General features: G+C 33.2%; 1 protein-coding gene across 2 annotated transcripts in view; it reads right to left on the reverse strand.

Moving 5' to 3' along the window:
• LOC106123138 (uncharacterized) overlaps positions 1-21,760 on the reverse strand; it is a 209,065-nt gene that overhangs the window by 24,796 nt on the left and 162,509 nt on the right. The window contains exon 1 of one of the 2 annotated variants that reach the window (XM_013319309.1): positions 13,625-14,076. The exons of the other annotated variant lie outside the window; for it this stretch is intronic. Within the exon in view, the coding sequence (XP_013174763.1) occupies positions 13,625-13,667 (43 nt within the window). The 5' untranslated portion in view covers positions 13,668-14,076. Of the gene's footprint in view, positions 1-13,624; positions 14,077-21,760 lie in introns of those variants that run through there. 2 annotated transcript variants of the gene reach the window in all.

Consider the following 21,760-nt stretch of genomic DNA (forward strand, 5'->3'; position numbering starts at 1 on the left):
AAATCTTGGTTTAATACATTTCACTGGCACAAACAAGTTGCAATCCAGATTCGTTGAAAGCTGAAACTGTGACAAGATAAATGTACATAAAGAAACGACAGTATTATCCATTCCGATGCTGGCAGACGAGAAAAACCTACATTGAAACTAAAGCAAAAGAAAAAAACAACACAAGACGTATTCGCTATTCGAACAATCGATACTATATTAAGAAAAGGATAAAACTCGATCGCAATTCACACAGATAGCACTAATAGCGAAATCCTGTTAAGTAGTACGGAAAGATAATATTGCCAATGGAAACGAAAATAGCACTGAGAGAAAACAAATGAATAGGGGCGAGGGTTTACTAAAAGGTATTGAGGTGAAATGAAGTCAGTTCTTTAAGGTGAATTATACTGAAAAGTATTTTTGCTGTGAAATCCCGTCGCGTCGTTCCTCGAACCGAAGGTCATATTACAATTTTTAGTTTAGGAAAAAAAAACAGTCTCGCTGAACCTTTAAAGTGGTGCAAAATGGAAGGAAACGAGCGTTAATAATTTCTATATGAAGTTAGCGTTGCTTCATATTCTCGTGGAGTGCGTAAAAGCTTCCACGATTTATTGTAATGGAAAAATACAGTGGCTGTCGAAGACATGAGCCCCGGTCCTTTTATAATTTTAAAATTATCTGCACATTTCTGCTGCAAAATACGGACGTATTTATTTTTTGAAAAATAATATAAAAGAACAAACTTGTCCATTGAATGAGACATTTGTATTACATTTTTTATTTGGCAGATCAATTAATTTTGTGTCATATGTTTATTTTTAAATATTTTTTCTAACAACACTCATGTCATCGTCACAGGAGAAGTAATCACCAACTTTCTTTGATTGCCCGAGATAAATAACACTTTTATATGAACTCAGGTATTTAGATTTAAAAAACAGGAGCTGTTTAAACCCCCCTATCTCTTAATATTACAGTATATTTGCTGTATTTAGCAGGTTTATTGTTTCGCGACTCAGGAAATGGAAGCGAGAAGTGACCGCAGGCTTCTATCGGCACGAAACTATTGGAAATTTGCGGTCCTCACTACATACCAGATGGATCGAACAATACCTCGGTACCTGATGAGATTTTCGAACAACAATTTACATCGCCTTTATAACTAGTACTTGTTTTTATATACGTATACAGTATAATCTTATTAATATTATAAATGCGAATGTTTAGTCAAATAGTTGGATGGATGTTTGTTAGAAGGTATCTGCACAACGGCTGCATGAATTTCGATGAAATTTAGTATAGATGTAGAACATAGACTGGAAGAACACATAGGCTACTAATTAAGTTTTTTTATTTCCGCGGTGACGGTTTTTTTAGTATTAGTGTATTTGTGCTTACTTAAAAATACTTTTCCTTAAAAAAATAAAAAGTTCATTAATTTAAATTAAGGTTATTCATAAGAAGCTTAACTTTATTAAGTAAGAAAGCAAAAAGACAATGGGGATGCTATCAAAGAGTTATTTGAAATTAGAAAGTAACCGAAGAGAAAATTTCCATTGACTTTGCAATAATAAGCGAACCAGGATGTCAGGAACGAAAAGGAAGCTTTAATTAGAATATTTAAAACAAATTAAACAACTCCCATTTACAATAAAAGCATACATTTTAAATTAACAAAGGCGTAATTTTTAATTTTTACAACTTGAATCAATTGAAATCGTAATCAGTTTACGCCACTTGATACTAGATGGCGCTCAACGTACATATGAAGCTATGGATTTAAGCCTCCATAAAATCAAACCGCTTTTCGATAGATATTACGCAGTTTAGAAGTGAAAATTGGTATTTAATATGAGAACGTTATTAGCATATTAAATGCAATATTAATTCTAATTATTCTTTATTAGCATAGTAAATGAATTTTAAAGCAAAATTCAGATGTTTTCGTAAAAACAAAGTATTATGAGTGTGTTGTCGTTTATAATATACAGCTGTCGCCCGTGAATCTATCCGCAATAAATAAAAAAAAATTAATAAGTAACCTATATGTTCTTACAGGCTATGTTCTATAACTATGCCCAATTTCAGCAAAATCCATGCAGCCGTTCTGGAGGTACCTTCTCTCTCTGGTACCTTCTCTCTGGAGGTTCTGGAGGTAACAAACATCCATCCTTCTAAACATTCATATTTATTTTAGTAAGATTACCAATTCGAAGAATATTTACATCTGTATTAAAATAAACTCTTTAACAGTAGCTTTCAAACGATGTCCATTCCTTTCTAAAATTTCAATGAAATTCTCGTCAAATTCTTCATTTTCCCTCAACACCCCAGGGGGTGTTATCCCTCGCGAGTTTCATAGCAAGGGTTAACGCGAACGTTATAGGCCCCGTCCTCCATTATCACGCCGTCTTAATACACAAGAAGTTTTGCAATTAACATTATTTTGAAAGCTACTTATTTATTCTATGTTAATTCAGCGCGAGAACTGCTCAAGTTACAAACTCTAATTAACTCTTTCTTTTAATCAAAAATTTAATGAACGAAAGAAACAAGAGAACTTAACTGAAGAATTCTTAATATAGAAACATTTATAAGTTGTTAAATTTAGTTTTTCTATCAAAAAAAAAGGTCTTTTCAGCCAGAATTAGAACCCACAAGTTAAGAGAAACTTTAATCGTCTACATTTGGGTGATTTAAAACTGAGAACATTCAATGTAAGAAGAAAAAGCAAGAACTCTTAAGAAATTTATAAATTTTAGGTAACTTAACCGCTTTTATAATCGAATTTTTGAAAAGCAACTTAAAAAACCGATAACAAAAGAAAACTCGAAATTAAACCGAGACAAATTTTAACAAGGCACCACAGAGAACTTGAAATTCTCTCCCCCAAAAAAAATCCCGGACGCAATTTATCATAAGTTGGATAACAAACTCCGCAAGAGTCGTACCGAGTATCCGTTTTTAAACATCGTCTCCGAACTTTCTAATCCCGCTCGGGAACTCTCGGAAGCAACGGGATGAACATAACTTAGCCGCGTTTCAACGGCCAAACTATTTTAGGAGCGAGGAAGTGCCACGTCGCCTAACCTTTGCCTTTTTTTACTTTTTTTTTTTAAACTAAGTGGCTTTGGCGCCACTAACTTACCGACTTTAACTATGAAACACATTAGTTTTAGTATTCATAAATTAAACGTCCCATAAAGTATTTGATAGGACTGCTAATTAAGTTATAACTAAGTTTAAATCGTTTCAAAGATTTGCTTTTGTTTTTGTGTTTAATTCTTTGCCGTTTGTCAATTTTTGGGCATTTACCTATTTATTAATCATGATTAAAAATTCTATACACAACATAAAGAATATATAGAAATCATATTTCTATTTAATCGACTGGCTTACTAAAGGCATAGTTATGACATTCCTTGTAAGGGTTTTATTATTTCCAGCTATAAATAGTTCAGTATCATCAAAGGGGTTAATTCACACCTTTAACAATAGCAATGTTTCATTCAGTTAAACTTGTAATAGTTAACTAGTTTGCTGAATGGTTAAGTCAGAACAAAGGCCACAGACATTACATGAAACTTACCTACAATATATACATAGATAAATAGAGCTAGGACTATTATTTCCATATTCTTTTTTAATAAATAAGGCAAGTAAATAATAAGGATCATTATAAACTAGAGATAAAAGGTAATTCTAAATCTGTAATTGGACTGTCGACCACAAAGAGAGTTATTTAAACGGTAATTGGTATATTCTGATTAGAACGTTCCCCTTAAATTCTTTCGCTTTATTATATTTTTATAGATTGTTTACAAATTTTACTAATATTATAAATACGAATGTTTGGATGTATGGATGTTGGTTTGTTAGAACATATCTCCAGAACAGCTGCATAGATCCCACTTAAATCTGGCATAGATGTAGAACACAGCTTGGAAGAACGCATATGCTACTAATTAAGTTTTCTTTTAATTCCGCGCGAACGGAATCGAAGGCTAATTTACTATATTTTAAATGGGATCTTTCATTTAGATAAAATTAAATAATCTAAGTGGAGCGTCGGAGCGTCGGTGGCTCAGTGGTCAAGCACTTGACTTGCAATTTGCAGGTCCTGGGTTCGAACCCCGCCATGTACCAATGTGTTGTTCGATTTCCGATTTACATATGTACATTTATCCGACGGTGAAGTATCGTGATGCAACCTGCACATATCTGAGAAGAAATCCAAAGATATGTGTGAAGTCAACCAACCCGCACTTGGCCAGCGTGGTTGACTATGGCCTAATCACCCTTAACTTAGGGTAGGCTCCGAGCCTCTCGGTGGGGACGTATAGTGAGCTGATGATGAAATAATCTACGTAATATCAAACATCGCAAGTTAAATGTAGTGTTTACGTTAAAATTGAAATAATAAAATAGCATTGAAAAGTTTAAAAGCATCGTAGTGACGCCGTTTTATAGTTTCCTTCGCAGACTCAGTTTTACTGCCGAGCTGAATAACTTGCACAACTAATTTCTCTATCGCATTAAGTCTTCCGTCGTTTCATATGCATACATATTTATTTCTATTATTTATATACTCAGAATCGTTAACTGACTCCATATGTGTAGATTTATTGGGAGAAATGAACAATAAGAGACTTTTTAAGTAAGCAAGTAAAAATTTTGAGTGTGACTGCGTGGTAATCCGACATAAAAACATTTGACTTCTAAAAAATATTAATAATTGAATGAGAAGGTAAACTGGTACCGTAGGAAGAGAAGAATGGATTGTGTAAAAGGTGACATGATCAAGAAGGAAATGGAAACTGGTGCGCATACTATCCTACGAGACCCACTCACATAAGATAAGGACAGAGAGATAATCCCTAACTCTTGACTTTGATTTTGGAGTCGTTTAATGGTGATTTAAGCGTTCCTGGGTGTTGATTTATCACACTAAAATTATACTAATTCCAACCGACCTTTCAACACGGCATCAGTTTCATTTCTTTTCAAATTTCAAACAAAACCCAACAGTCTATTAAAACATGATCCAGAGTTAATTGTTATTTGTTTCGTTAAATTTCATCAGCACTCCTTTTAAATACACGGGTGATAACGAAGCCCGTAAAAATTGCCGCTCGAAAACTTTGTAATGAAAACTGACTCAAACAAAATTTTGCTCGTATTTAAATAACTTATTTATAATAATTTGTAGCTTTTAAATAATTCAAAATTTTCTCAATTGAACTTTATACAAATTGCGTCTCATTTTTTCACCTTTTGTCAAATACATCCAGAACTTTTTTACGCTAAGAGAACAAAAGAATTAAATTGAAATCGTTTGGTTTTTTTTTTATATATAAAATATTAGCAGATTTTTTTGTAAATTTACTAATATTTCTTTAACCATTCCAACTAAGCTCTAGGCTTGTGCTAGGATATGGTTTACGACAATAGTCGAATGGCGGGATTCGAACCCCCGACCTCGTGGTCGGAAATCCGTAACCTTAACCATTAGGCTATTGACGCTTAAATTGTTTGCTGGCATGAAACATAAAAATCCATTACCTTTTATATTTAAAGCATTATTCTATTAGTATATTAGTTAATGAGATTTAATAAATACCGAACAAAATAAAATCAACGGAACAATAAAGATCTATTCAATTATCGTCGTAACCTCCCTTAATATTTGCGCGGTTTATCCGGTATCCTTTTTCCGTTATTCGGCCGAAATTAATTTTGTAAATCAATCATTATTAGGGGCCGCTTCACTGATTGCGCCCTGCGGGCCGCTGCCCTCTGTATAATACCCCCTTCTGCTAAGCCCCTCAACTACGTAGCAAGCGATACGTTTTAAAACGGAATAGAAAGTCACTTAACCCAGTAATTGACGTCCTCGGAATATTTTGTATTGAAAACTATTGTCGATGAATGGTTGTTCCATAAATTTCTTTGTTACGTAGAAAGGTACTTTAAAAAGACAAAACATTTATACAAGTTTGAAGTACAACAAATACTCGATTGTTTCTATTCCGTTCCGGTGTTATTACAAAAGAAGGAATTGGTTTGAGTTTCATATCATACCTAATTTCTATACAAAAGCATATATCGTTATCAGATCTGCAAATCGAAAACCAGCTTTAAACTCCAAAAGTTAGGTGGTAGGAACATATCATTATAAGTTTGCGAGGACAAATCCCACGTAGCGTGTGTACACTACGTTAACACATGGTAATATTATTACGATGGGCCTTGTTTAAACAAGCTTGTATTGGTTATAGGAAGCCGTAACTCCTGTTAGGGATACTGGGAAAGCGGCTGTTTAGATTGTATGTCTGCCGCTTTAATTTATTGGCTCCTATTTCTTTTCTGACAAATGTTACACCATTAGAGCTATATTGAATACCCTTTTTTTCTTCTAAATCAAGTTTTTATTGGTTACGTTACGGTGGTATGCGTTGTATCGTGTTTTAAATGTTAGTTTTTAGATAGATAGTCGTCGTAAGTGGCATTCAGATTCAATTTTGATGGGAATAAACAACAAAGATAAACCGAAATACACTTTTTTATTTACTCGGTTTATTCTTACTATTAAAAAAATTCAAAAATTGTGAAGCTTCAATACCATAAGGGTTACTAAAGTCAATGAGTTAATTACGTTTTAAAGAATTTGCAATTTTGGGCGTCAGTGTGTCTATTGAGGCACCAACTTTCTATAGTGAAATAGTCTCTTGTTCTACGTCTTCTTTGCTATTCTTCTATATAGTTTAAAGAATTCGTATCCGTTTTTAAAATGGAAAGACACTCTCCAAACTTTAGATAGCATGTTGACGCGATCATAAATCTAAAAAGTGCTAGGTGTGATAAAGTAATTTACGGGGCCGCGATCTCGGAACGAAAACAAGCCGGCACTCGACAGAAATGAATCCCCGCTTGCATTCAGACACACGGATATAATTCGAGACACGTACACACTGTTTCCGGGATATCCGGGTCTGAGTACGCGCTATTCACCCGGGTATACTCAGGTAAAGTTGAGGCAAAACATCGCGGGCGGATCAAGCTTTTTTCTAGTATAAGTTAAATTTTGCAAATTTCTTTTGCTGTGTTAACTTCAGCTTAATTGGAATGATGAGTTAGTTGAAAATTTATTCAGGAAAAGATCGCAAAGAGTCGATAGAGTTCTAGTTATGTTTTAATAATTATTTTAAAAAAAATATATTTTTTTTTGTCTGGAATATATCTACGAAATTAGTTATATAGTAGGCCAGTATTGTATAACTTAGATACCTTTAATTTATTTCTCAGTGGTCTATGTACGATCCTCACGGAATTAATATTCAAGTCTTAATTGCTGTACCTTGTAATGCGTGCTTAATGAAGGGCCCCTTAAATGACCTTCACAGCAAGAAATCGTTCAAGTATGTGCCAGAAATTTATTAAGTTATTTCATAGCTTGCTAAGTATTTTCTTACACATTTATCAAATAGCTCCAACTATTTGAAAGCCGCAGTTAAGTGCTCATAAAATTTATTTAACTGCTTTTATTACGTAATACAAACGTTACCGTGGATTTCTGAGACCATAATCCCCGTTTAAAGCATGTTATCTCTGCTTTGTCAAAGATGAAAGACAGGGATCACGATATGGAAACCCACGGTTAGTGTTACTATGTTAAAAATTAAATGTTTTCTTTAATTTGAGACGAAAAATTCACGATTTTTATATACAGATGAAAAATAATTTTTCCACAGTCGTCTACACAAAAGAATTATATGAGAAACAAAAGCTAACGTTCCATTAAATATCTTAGATACGAAATTGTCTCATACATAAATAACCTCAGCATTACGTGCCCTTGATCTTAGACGTTGAGGTATTGTCTTTATATCGCGGAGTTTTGCCAAACACGATTTCCCTTTTGTCTTTCAAAGTCTTTGTTTTTTTTTTAACATAATCTCGAATATACGACTTCACAAGGCTAATATAACTGTTTACTTCTTAAAATATACATGAATATTTATCCGTCACCAATTCCAATGTTATATTGCTAAATTTATCACCTAACATTTTAAGGAAAGACAAAAAAAATAAGACTTCAGACTATATTATTTCTATTCGATACTAGATGGCGCTGTGTGTCGCTAAAGCGATGCTAAATTCCTGTCGTTTGCATCGAGAAGGTTTCTTTGAAAGGGACATCATCATAGGATTAGCTATGATATACGAAATACCTAACACAGACAGATGGACTATAGTTGATACTTGAATTTACAACGTATGAATGAAGTCGCGGTGTTTTGCTTAATATACATAGTTCTTGATATAGTTTTCAATAAGCGAAACCTTCCCAAAAGATGTAATACTATTCTTCTATTACATCTTATTCTTTCTACATCTTAAATATTCTTTATTAATATCGATTCTAGTCTATCAATATCTACTTTTAAATACCCTTTCTATCGATGCATCCTAAGAAAGCAAGAGATTTCTAACAAAATATAAACAATTCAAGGACTTTGTAGTCTTATTATATTTTTATCTAGATGCACACATTGAACCTAAGGACTGTAAAAAATTCAAATACAAGACCTGACTCTTAAAACATATAATATAAGAATGCTTAGTAATTCATAGAATAGCTGTAATATTGTGAAGGTCAAAGGATCGTAACGCAAGTTCAGTGAAAGATCCACGTCTGAAAAAGGTCCATTAGGAGAAAACCTAATCTTTTCTGTGACTGATCGCTTCTGTTTGTGACAAAAAGCACTTATTTGTCTTTATTTCAACGAATAATACGATTTAGATAGTACTAGCTACCTACTAACTGACAATTTTTTTTCGCGCGTTTAAAAAAACGTTCAAATAGAACAAATGCAATTTGAATTTAAAACGCGACGCTTTTTATCGTAGTGTTGCATTTTGAGTGCTAGACGAACGTAACAATAGTAATTTTAAAATATTTGTCGCTTGAGATTCGTCAAGGCGGAGTTTTAACGCAGCGTTAAAAAAGCGCCCGTGCCAATGGGGGCTGACATGGTATCCAAAGTTTTTATCCTTTTCTTCTAGGGATCTTGATAAAAAATTAATTAAGATAAAATTACTTAAAGTTAGATAATCAACTTAAGATATAAGGGGTGATCAGAAGTAGAGATAAATACATCACTAACACAGATAAAAAAAGAGAACAAAAACATCATAGAAATAAAAATGTTTATGACATGTCGCAGGTATAAAAGGACAACGGACAAAACTGTGTTTGACTAGGCTTTGTATGCGAGATTAACAACATTTTCGACAAAGGCTCGCTAGAGAACTAGAGGTTATTTTGTAAGTAGAATTTGCCGAGACAACACGAGGTCCCTTTCAAAGAGCTTTGTACAAAAATTAATTAAGGGGCAGTTGTTTGCAGTTCTATCTTAAATACTCATAATATTAATAAGTAAAATAAAGATGAAATATTCTATTATTAATTAGACGAATTCCGGGTAATCTTTAACTTTCGTACACAGAGATGTTTACTTACTTTAGACATAAACCCTAAGGGGCTGTGATACAATATTTTTTAAATTTAAAATTTCAAGTTTAAGTATTGAAACAACAGAGTTACAATAATGTCAAAATGTCATAAGTCGTTCTGAGAAAAAACATGTCTCGTGATCGGTACGGCAGGGCCACTACCACGCATCCATAATATTGATTGAATGGTGATAACATTAAAAAAACTAAGATTCGAAATTACAAGATAAGATAGAAGGTAGAGTAATCAAATATTGGCTAGAATAAAATTATGTTTGTTGAATTCTCCTAAGAGAACAGCGGGCGTCCAACTAAGAATCTTTATTAAACTCTTAGACTAATGTAAATATTATGCATCAGATAACTAAGTGAAGGAATAATTTAATTTCTCGAATATTTTCTTTTTTTATATTAAAGAAGAAGTTAACATAAAATATTCTATAGGTGGCGGTGCATTTGCACATTCCAAGTAAAGCCATTTACTCGTCTGTACACTGCAAATATTTGTAATTCTATTTAATATAAAAAGGGAAAGAAAAAACTTATTTTTTATACTATAATTCCAGGTTTAATTATGACTCTTCACGTATACTTTTAGGTAAATTACCCAATTACTTGGAAAATTAATTATATACCCCAATAAGAGGTGTAGCCGAAGGGGGGCTTATAGCGCAAGCAATAATTCTGCGTTGGACGTTTCGTTATTTCTCTGTTATCCTTACTCGAGTTCATTGTGTTATTAATTAATTTTGCTAACAAATTAAGGGATTGCTCACATTTTAATAGAAGGAAGCTGAATTGGTAATTAAAAACTATTCAAGTAGACAATATTTCATTAAGATTTTTTTTATTAAAAAAGCTTTCGCGATGAACACTAATTGTTATGTATTAAAATTTAATTTAATTTTTAACTAATCTTATAACATAAATAAATATCACGAATAAATATTTTTACTCTGTCTATCTGTAAACTAGTAATCTTATATGCAACATTCTTTATAAATAATCCACAGGCCCGAGTTAATTATTAAACAGGATTCAATTCGTTTAAAACGCCGAGAAATGTTTCGAACCAACTAGTTTCCTTCTTAATTATTACTAAGAAATGTAAGTGTATGTGCCTTACATTTTTAACCCGAATAACTATAGGTTTCTAATACCAAAATTCTCATTTTAAAATATATTATTATATTTTATACAATTTTTGGTGTCAGCACCCAACAGTAACTACTGGACAATCGTAGTCCCTAAGCGAAGATTTAGATTGTGTAAACTACACTAAGAAACTCCCTAAGCATATCTGAGCAGTATTTTTAAACTTAAATTTTAAAAGTGAAAAGCCATCATAAAAGCGAAACCTAAATCCCTTATCTTTTAAGTCAAAAGAACTTGAACATATGAGAATGAAGCCTTGTCATAGCATAAAGGGATGATCTGATAAGATATTAAATAATAAATTGAAAATGTAGTTACGTGGTTACATTTTTAATATTGAAAAGTGAAGCGAGATAGTATGGGATGAAAGCTGAGGTTGTCTCCGAGCCGAGGTAATGACTAAATGAAACAACGCGTTTCAGCGATACATCTTCTTTATATAGTCATTTCTAAAACATGAAAGCAATCTTATTAAATTATTCAAAATTTCGTGAGACATTATATAATACTAAACTGATATATAAACAAACATCCTGATGAAGGGACTCCGATGGGCTCGAAACTAGTCGGTGCCGCCACCGGACGTATATACGTGAGTGTTTAACCGTGTTTATATATCAGTTTAATAAAAGCAATCTTATTAATATTATAAACTAGCTTTTACCCGCGACTCCGTTTGCGCGGAATTAAAAAAAAACATTTAGTAAGCCGATTTCGCATTTATAATATTACTAATATTAATTTAATTCTCGTCTTCTTTCTACAATTGACCTAGATAAATTCTACATTAAAAGGCACTTTATAAATTGAATTTACCGCAAATACTAGTAATAAATACGTAGTAAGATGTTACTGGAGAGAAATATCTCGATTCGTTGCTTTAAAAAAGGAAACTTTAAAAGGCAAAGGAATCGTGAGGCTCGGTCACGTTCGAATAGATTTGATTACCACGACCACACTTTCTATCGACAATAGTCGAAAAAAATTCGATTGATAACAAATATATCCTAAAAACCCATGTCATTGGAAGCCTATTGCCTTTTCATAACCAATAATAAATATAGTGAATGTCGAATACACTTATTGTCCAATAAAATATCAGAAAATATTTTCACGTATTGTCAAGATTTCTACGGACATACTTAGCTGAGGTAAAAATATGTCATATTTTATTTTGGTAATATTTGAGGCACAAAATAGAGATACAAAATTGATGATCACTAGATCGTAAAATGACATAGGTAGTGTTAGGTAGAAAATCCGAAAATGTTGCATTGACCCAACACTAGTCTTACTAAAATATCGACGTTTATGTCCCCACACTATTCATTCTGACACTGAACTTTGTAACGAAAGCACGTGATTCGAGCGAAAGGATTCTAATTAATATTGTTTAAAAGTAGTGGTTTTGACACTATTTATATCAAAAATAGTAACATACAAAATTAGTTGGATAACAGATAACTCACGCCCGCATAAATAGGCCTCCACTACGGACCTCTATTTGACACGGTCCTGATACTCTCTCGTCTACTAAATTCATACATCTACGCATACATGCACGTAGATCATGCATGTAGATCTTTTATTAAGTTATTAAGTGAATTTGCATATCACAAAGACATATATTGTCTCTGTTCTTTAATATTTCGACTACGAAAATCTACAATTGCTTAATAAAATGTCTTATAAAATTAGAGATGCAATATAAAAATCGCTTTATTAGTAATCGGAACAAAATAATAGAGTCGGCGACGTTGGAACACAGATAAAATAGAGGTTATTATATAAAATAGATAATTCGGTAACACGAAAGGATTTTATGTATCACTAATTGACAGGACGAAGGGAGATGAGTTTTAAATACCTAAGGTTGATACTAGATAACACATGAGATAGTATAGTTGGATTGTTAATAGTTGATCGTTGATATGCGGGCGGACCAACTTTACGGTAACCGACTATAATATGTTTATTGACGTTTTATTAACGGTTGATACAAGAATTTGTTACGTTGCTTCTAGTTAAATTTAACTAAGCTAATAAAATAGGGTAGGGCACATTATTATCGATATATTTTCACTGATTTTTTAATTTTGCATACATTAAAAAAACAAGTCTTGTTTAGCGTAATTAATGGCCATTTAAGAGTTAAAAGAGTAATGCTGAATTAGTGCTGGCCAAATTACAATAAAACACTAGTTTTACGTTAAAAAACAGTAATCAAACTTTTAAAATTAGATATAAAACTAACGTTCTAAAAGACGTAAAAAACGTATTTTTTTATTGAAAATTGACATTCGACTAATTGATGGGGACGAATTAATTAGAAGTAATGATTTAAATTCGATATCGTACATTGTCATCTTTGATAATTAACAAAGCGAACTCGAAACGCTTGAAGCTTAATTAAATATAACCACATACATACACTCCGAACATATCGATTTTGTGCTATTTATAACTTAATATAAACGTTAATTAATTTATCTCAAAATGTATTCAAATTATAAAATGTTGTCTAAATTTTATCACTGATATGAATAAAGGAATAGCGAAAATTCAATAATTTTATGGAAAAAAACAGACTTTGGATTATTCAATATTTCTAAGTATTCCTGTTAAAACATGCAGCTAAAAAAAGTAAGTAAATTAATGATTTATTCAACTTAAAAATAAAAAATAATGACTATATTTCTAAGTTTTATTTAAAAATCATCTTGATACCTATTATTTTGTTAATAAGTTATTAACAAAGTAAGATTGAATAATAGCCGTATTTTATAATATAGTGACAGTATCTCCGGGCACAGTATCAGCTCACTCAGGCCTTATCTAATTAATTACTCGTGTGTAGATGGGACTCATTAATTCCCCTCAATAAATCTCTCCGATATCAGAATAAGGGTCGTCAAAAAATTATCATATAAATTGCCAACATTATAACAAAGTTGTCACTTACCTAAAACTACCAAAATGAAACACAAACTAATATACAAGATCATCAGGAATCTTTGGCAACTAATAAACTAATATTATCACAAACAAGCACGGCAATCATCTATGCATTTGCCGATAAATTATATCACAGTATACATCACTAACTACACAATGTCGTTCGCACTGCGATCCCATCAGGCCATCACTCTTATTACCAGCACATTATTTTTTTTTAAACCGAGTGCATTCGAACCGTAACTTTTTTCACTGTATCCCAACAAGTTAAAGTTTCGGTCATCGTACGCGCACGACGCCCGAACTGTCGTTTATACACTGTCCCATCACTATGAGATGTACGATCCAACTTTGCTGTTCGTTAGTCACTTCGATAACTGTTTTTTACGAATTGTACGATCGTTGCGCGACGCCGAGCGACACAGGTCCGACCTCGACGATGGTCGGGACGCGACTGGCGTGAAGTTGTCCAGGATTGGTGTAGAATGAAGAATGCGCGGCGCATGGTTGCCTCACCGGCCGCGTTTGGACGCCACTCCGGCTAAAATTAAGAGTCGTCGATTTGCTATTATTTGTAAGCGACACCGCGTAGTTTGCGCTGAGTCGGGTAATATAACCAGATAGACGGTCGTGCATTGTCAGTAACGTCGCCCTCGGTCTTGGCCGCTTTTTCGCTTCGACAAAGATAGGTAGCCCAACTATACGAATTGTTCCCTTTCGGAACATAATCATATTGCGTCTCTTTCTTACATGCATTATAAACACCAGGTAAAATGGGTCCTGTTTATGCATGGAGAAGCATTTCGAAATTATTATTATACCTTGTATACACATCAGCATTCGGAATTCAGAAATACATTCAATTTAACGCCATTAATTGCAATTCAAATAGACAAAACCGCACGTGTAAATCGAAAAAACGGCGTATGCGGAATTTTGAATCTGCGTTTTGAATGGTCGGCAAATTGCTTAATTCACATCCGAATGCAAAACGAATTTCCAGTGATTACCGTCTCGTTTTGTTGGATTTAATTGTTGCGTGCGGTATCGATAATACAACACTAGTGATGTACAAGTAACACAGCACTAGTACTGAACAGTTAGTTTTAAAACACACTTAAAATCATGTTGAAAGTAGCTATTTTACTTTTTTAAAGTCACCTGAACGGACACAGTATTGACCATTGTCTATAAAAAACCTATGTAGAAGTATTGAGATCGTAGTTGTTTTATAGTCAGAGGGATATTTATGAATAGAGAAAACTATTTAATTTGGCCATATCTTACTAATATTATAAATGCGAATGTTTGGATGAATGTATCTTCAGAATGAGCCTCGATGAAATTTGCGATAGATGTACAGCATAGTCTAGGCGAACACATAGACTACTAAATTTTTTAAATCCGCGCGGGCGGTGTATGAGGCAACAGTTAGTCTATGAACAAAAGATCTGATGGTAGTTATTTTTATGTTAATCATTAACGGAAAAAATAAACCGAAACCGCATTCAGTCCATAATATGTTAGTAAAAAAACAAGAAAGTTTATAATAATTTCATACAACTGCCACACTCAACCGCTAACCATCCCACCCTAAGTAGAAAAAACCACCCAAATCCATCCTCGAGTTACCAAAAACTTTGAATAAAAAACCTTAGTTTAGACAACTATTATGAGGGTGACCGAATTTTTTGTTCAGCAAATGTTCCTTTATAAACAATTATTTAAAAATGAAGTTTATTTGTTTACTGTTAAAGTTCATTTTCGTATAATATTGATGGTCGTACAAGGACGGAATATGGTCAACTTGTAAACGATACTGTTGACACAAATCGTTCGGTTACGATGGTAGTTACGATAAATTCTCCCTTTTAACCCATTACGATATTCTCAGATACCTGCTAAGATATATAAAGCTACAACCATCAGTGTTTAAACAAGGATATGATGCTTCGGTTTTAGTAAGTAGGTTCCCATTTATCAAAAATTTTAGTGTTCGTTTAGCAACGCAATTGCAATTACAGTCTATGGGTAGTTGTCTATATCGAATCCATTAGGCCACTCAAATACTTGGGTACAGCAGTTACAGCAACATAACTCACGCCCTTAACCTAAAGAGGTAGACAGAGACAACGTACCTACATTCGGCTCGGTTCTGATACACCACTCTCGCTTCTTCAACAGTCTAGCTTAAAATTAGACATCAAAAGTTTGTCAAGTGATTTTCATATAATTATGTTACTCTTTAACTTAAATTACTAACATACCTAAGGGCTAGTATGTCTTAACATTAAGTTAAATACTAGACTAGATGAAACACTGAATTACTACATTCATAATTTCTCATATCAACAATTAAATTACGTTTTCATAAAACTTTTATAAAATTAATACCAAATTGCGTTAAACATCTCAATTCTATTAAGAAAGCACCATAATTTACATAATAATTTAAATTTAAAAGTTGCGAAACTGTACAACAGATGGCGTTAGTGGTACATTGGCAAAAATTCGCTAACTACTAAATTATGAATTGTGTGTCTTTTTGGTCTTCTTATAGGTGTTTAATATCTTAAAATAATAGTAGCTTCTTTTAATTGTTTCCTTTTTTAATATATCGAACTAATTTAAACTTGTCTTACAATTTAAATCATAGGTTTAAATAGTTTTTAATTTATAAAATAGATTTATAAAGATAAAAAATTGTATACGATAAAGTCGCCTACCGTATCGAAATATAATTTGCCACGTTATATATATTTCTCACCACAAATATTCAATTAGTACGAACGTCGAAGGTTCAGAGTTGCTACCTGCCAATGTTAAACTTTTTGTGTCGACCGGGGTTTTGTGAACAAAAAAAACTCAGCATAGCTGTATTCTGGGCATTTTTATTTTTGTATAGTTTTGTTCGATTCGCTGTTTTGTAGGCGCCGCATAGGAACGTTGGCAGAAAATTGTTTCTATTGAAGAATTCATTGACAACGACCCAACGTAATCGTAATACTATTTGATATGTTTATTTATTATCTTTGAGAAAGTTTGAAAGATTTAGGACAAAGGCGATGTAATACTGCCGGAAAAAAAAACATTTTTTTGGTTATCAATATTATATGGCTGTTTCTCATCTCGTTATTATTTTACTTCGATCCGATGACATTCTGTTAGTTTTAGAGACCTAAATAGAAGTCCATTTAGGTCTCTAAAAACCAATGATTTCTAAAAATGGACTGGCTATAAAATATAGCATTTTGTGCCTTTTTGATTATCGTCATTTTGGGGCTGATGGTAGCGGTTTGAATGGAATAGATAGAATTACCTGTCCTGTAACACCAACAAGTCGGAACTAAGCATACGTTATCATTTCCTAGCAATAGCCTATCTGTTTATAATTTTTTGGAAATCAGAGTTAAAACTCACTAAAACTATACATCACGCGTAACCCATGAGTGATGTTGACATTATTTCGTAATACAAAAGCGAGAGTTTGGAATGAGAACAGATACAAATCTAGACCATGAACTGCAAGTGTAACCAAACATTGGCCCAATTACTGTCCAAAAACCTTATATACAGCTTCATAAATACGACTCTGTCGAGAAATTTTGTACGACTTAAAATGTATGTTTGTCCCTATAACCGTGGGTTTCTGAAACCAAAAACTAAATTTATAACATATTGTTATCTCTGCTTTGTGAAAGAGATTTCAGTTTCAGAAACCAACGGTTAATGACTATCAGTACAACATTATAGGTTTAATATGATTTTTTTTTACAACATAAGGTGGCAAACGAGCGAGAGGCCACCTGAAATCGCTGAAATAGCGAAGTGAACGTTGCCTATACACATACGCAATTGCATCTGCGGTGCCTACCTTTAATCTCTCATCCGGAAAGTCCACTTCCACATCTCTCTTACTTTATAAGAAAAAGGGTGGGAAGGAAGAGAGGACTAAATTAGGCCTCCGGGATACACACTCATCAGACGAAAGGCGGAATAGCTTCCACTTCACTACTGTCTTCTGTGTGGTCGTGGTATTTCACCGGGCGAGCCGGGACAATTCGTGCGAATATGTCAAAGTGGGCTCTACCACTGTTAAAAGTAGTATATGAGAAACTCTACCTACTTAAGAAATAGGAAACACACTCCAGGTATTTAAATAAAACCTCCTTTTCATAAATAAACAGTTATCAAATTACTCTACCATTGTTAGGTACGTGTGAAAACTTACTGCACACATTGTCTGGTATGTTTAGGCGATAGTTTCAGAACCCCATTAGAACCCTTGTTACAAGGGTGTACATTCCTGTGATGTATTTGTTTCGGCCGTAGGTGATAAATATAGTAGCGAAGTGAAACGCATACCTTTGGAATGTGCTGGAAGTTAGTGACAGTGTTGTGGCTTCAAGTGACAGGTTCGTGTTAATTGTAGACATAGAGTTGTATACTACGCTTTTAAAATGAAAAAAAAAAATTAAAGATGATATTTTTTTTTTGTGACTGATTGCCACTGTTTGCCTTGAGGAGGCATTTACAGCTTCACCGGGCTTGAGGTGGCCGAGCGCAGATGGCACTTAGCCTAAACCTCTACTGAACCTCAAGATGAAAAGAGGATTGTTAACTTTTATAGTTCAAACTGACATTTGGCGAATAATGAACAGACAGTCTCCCAAACCTAATAGAGCAATTGGCTGTTAGTGTTTTGTCCCAAACAATCTTCTAAATGTGATGAATTTCCACCAGAGTTTTATATGTATTTATCTTTCGATGGTGGAAACTTGACTATACACATATTATTTAGAGGAAAGATTTCATAGTTTCTTTGTTAGTTTGAATAGAATAGGCTCCGAAACTACTGCCAATTTGAAAAATTCCTACACTATTTGAGAGCTATACTATCCGGGTTACATTAATTACAGCTTACATTTATTACTTGAATTTTATTTCTCTCTGAAGTCTCGGGCAAATGCTAGTCAAAAAAATATGCGTTTATTTGACTCGCTTGAGTGCGGTCAAATTATTATTTTATTTTTTGTCTAATAGCTTTCTTTCATTAAATAATCATACTAATATTATAAATGCGAATATGTAGATGGATGGTTGTTTGTTTGAAGGAATCTCTAGAACAGTTGAACAGAACTCTATAAAATTTGGCATACATATAGAACATAGTCTGGAAGAACACATAGGCTACTTATTAAGTTTCTTTTTAATTTCAGGCGGACAGAGTTGCGGACGACAGCTAGTACTATATAAACATATATAAAAGATCTTATATTCGCAACGTCGTTGTACCGAGCACTTCCTGCGCTGAATAAATAAGTCGAGAGATTTGCATATGGCCTGATGAAAATTCATTATTCATTTAGGGCCTCATTAGCTCGCCGCAATAAGGACCCGGTCGAATGCTCCCGACCAATTTAGACCTCTCCGTTCGAATATCATTTGTAATTAACACGTTCACTGCCACCAACTTCTTTTGAGTTTAGTATAAAAAATTGTAATGGCACGGAACGTGTTCAGTTTAATTAATTGAGGCTAAAATAGTAGACATGATTTGATGTCTTAATATATACTGACCAAAATGCGCTCTAATTAATAACTAAGTTTGATTATTAGATAGATAAGGGATCGTAGCCTACCCTAAGTTAAGGGTGATTAGGCCATTATCAACCACGCTGGCCAAGTGCGGGTTGGTTGACTTCACACATATCTTTGAATTTCTTCTCAGATATGTGCAGGTTGCATCACGATGTTTTCCTTGACCGTAAGAACGTCGGATAAATGTACATCGCAAATCGAGATTTTACCGGACTGAATATTAGATATCGGAGTATTTCAAACATTTGTAGTATCGATAATTATACTGCAGTGCCGGTCAAAGGAAATCAAAACACATTTATGTTCAACTATATATTTGAAACTAGAACCACTAACATTGATTGCTAATGAGATTAATTAAAGATCAATCCTTAATGCTTTTGGGATTATTTAAATCCCCGATTAAATTATAAATTTGCGCTTTGGGAATAATAATTGTTAAGTAACAAGTTAGTTATTAATAAATCTTACTAATATTATAAATGCGAATGTTCAGATGTCTGTTTGAAGGTATCTCCGGGACGATAGAACGGATTTCGCTCATATTTGGCATAGAACAGATAGGCTACTTATAATTATTTTTTTTAAATTCCGCGCGAACATATTCGGCGGCGACAGCTACTATTATTATAAATGTGAATGTTTAAATGTATGTCTGTTTGAATCTATCTCCTTCTTTTTATATATATATAATTTATTCAGGAAGAACACATAGGTTACTTATTAAGTTTTTTTTTTATTCCACGCGAACAGGGTTCGGGCAACAGCCAGTACTTAATATTCCCGTTACGCAAATTATCAATCAAAAGGGAAATAAAGTTTCCAAGAAGCATTTTAATCCATATATTTGTTAAAGAGTTATGTTATAAATACTTAAACAGATCGTTAAGTACAGTCAGTAGAAAAAGTATGAAAAAAATTTACATAAACATTAATGACCTGTTATCAAATTTGTACGGTAGGCATTAAATTGGACGCACCTGCGCCTTTGGAGCGTTGACCTAAAAAAAAAATTGTAAATGGAAAAAAAATACGGACCTCCCTTATTAGTGTTACATTCAAACCCGAGAGAAGGTCGCTTCTCTCGCGCTAGAAAAACATTTCCCTGTTTATATGGGTGCTGAATTTAATTTATGAATAACAAATATTTTATCTTACATCTCACTAATATTATAAATGCGAATGTCTGGATGTATGTATGTCTATTAAAATGTATCTCCGGAACGACTGCGTAAATCTCGCTAAAAGGCATAGATGTAAAACATAGTTTGGAAGAACACATAGGCTACTACTAGCTGACGCGCGCGTATGTCAGCGCGGTACATCTATTCCATATTTCAGCAAATACCGTTGACTCATTCTGACGATAGCCTATAACAAACATCCATACATCCTTCCATCCAAACTATCGCAATTATAATATTAGTAAGGTAACACCCAGAGGTTTCAAAGATTTGAAAATTATATTTTTTTTAATTATAAATCATAATAAACAGTTGAACAGATTGTACGAACGAGCTCTAAACAACAATAAAGTCAGAGAAAATTACTTATATATTATTTTAATTTTTGAAGCTTTTCGCCTTGCTAAAAATTAGTATTCTGCGTGTCACATCAATTGCCCCATCATTAAGCAATTTCACACTTAAAGCTGAAATTTTTGACAGCTGCATGTAAGTTCTCCTTTAAAATTTGCATTACCAATATAACCACATCCGAACAGTTATCGATTACGACCACGTTTCTTACCGGAGGAGTTGAGTACATTTAGTGGGAAATAAAATTGTATGTACAAAATTAACGAAACGGTAAACATGTTTTGGTTATTTAAGTTAAAAATACGATACAACATATGTTATGCAATGCATGTCCAAACTTTTAAACATGATGGAAGGATGGTTGTGTGTTTGAAGGTATCTCCAGAACGGCTGAACGGATTTTGATGAAATTTGGTACATGTAGAACATAGTCTGGAAGAACAAATTGGTTACTTATTAAGTTTTTTTTTATTCCGCGCGGATTGAGTCGCGGGCAGCTAGTTATAAGAATAAATGTTGATTCAGTATACACTGAAGGCGTCAAGATGACATAAATATTAATTTAAAAACTTACACGACATTTTGAGGACATTTTTTAACGAATTTGGATGAATATAGTCAATAAATCGGCGTTAATAATATTTTATTTTAATTCTTGTATCTCTATCAATTTATCTATCAATACGTATGAATACGTAATATGTACACACAAAATCAAACACAATGTGTTGCGTACAAACTTCGCCGGTTGGCAGATGTGTGCTGCAAACAACCGCAAATCTACCCTTTGCACCACACTGTGAGTATAAACAAAACCATTATTAACTTAATTCTATGACAATAGTTAATAAACTTAGCCAATACAATTGTTCACCTTTATAAAACTATTAAAGTTTAGTTAATTTAATTTTTGTCCCACTAACGCAGAGTCGGCTCTTCAGGTTTTCATCAAATCGAACTATCTTCAGTTCAGTTCCGTTAGACAAGCTGTATCCGGCTATTTC

Source organism: Papilio xuthus, unplaced genomic scaffold, assembly GCF_000836235.2.
Source record: "Papilio xuthus unplaced genomic scaffold, Pxut_1.1 DF826159.1, whole genome shotgun sequence".
NCBI lineage: Eukaryota > Metazoa > Arthropoda > Insecta > Lepidoptera > Papilionidae > Papilio > Papilio xuthus.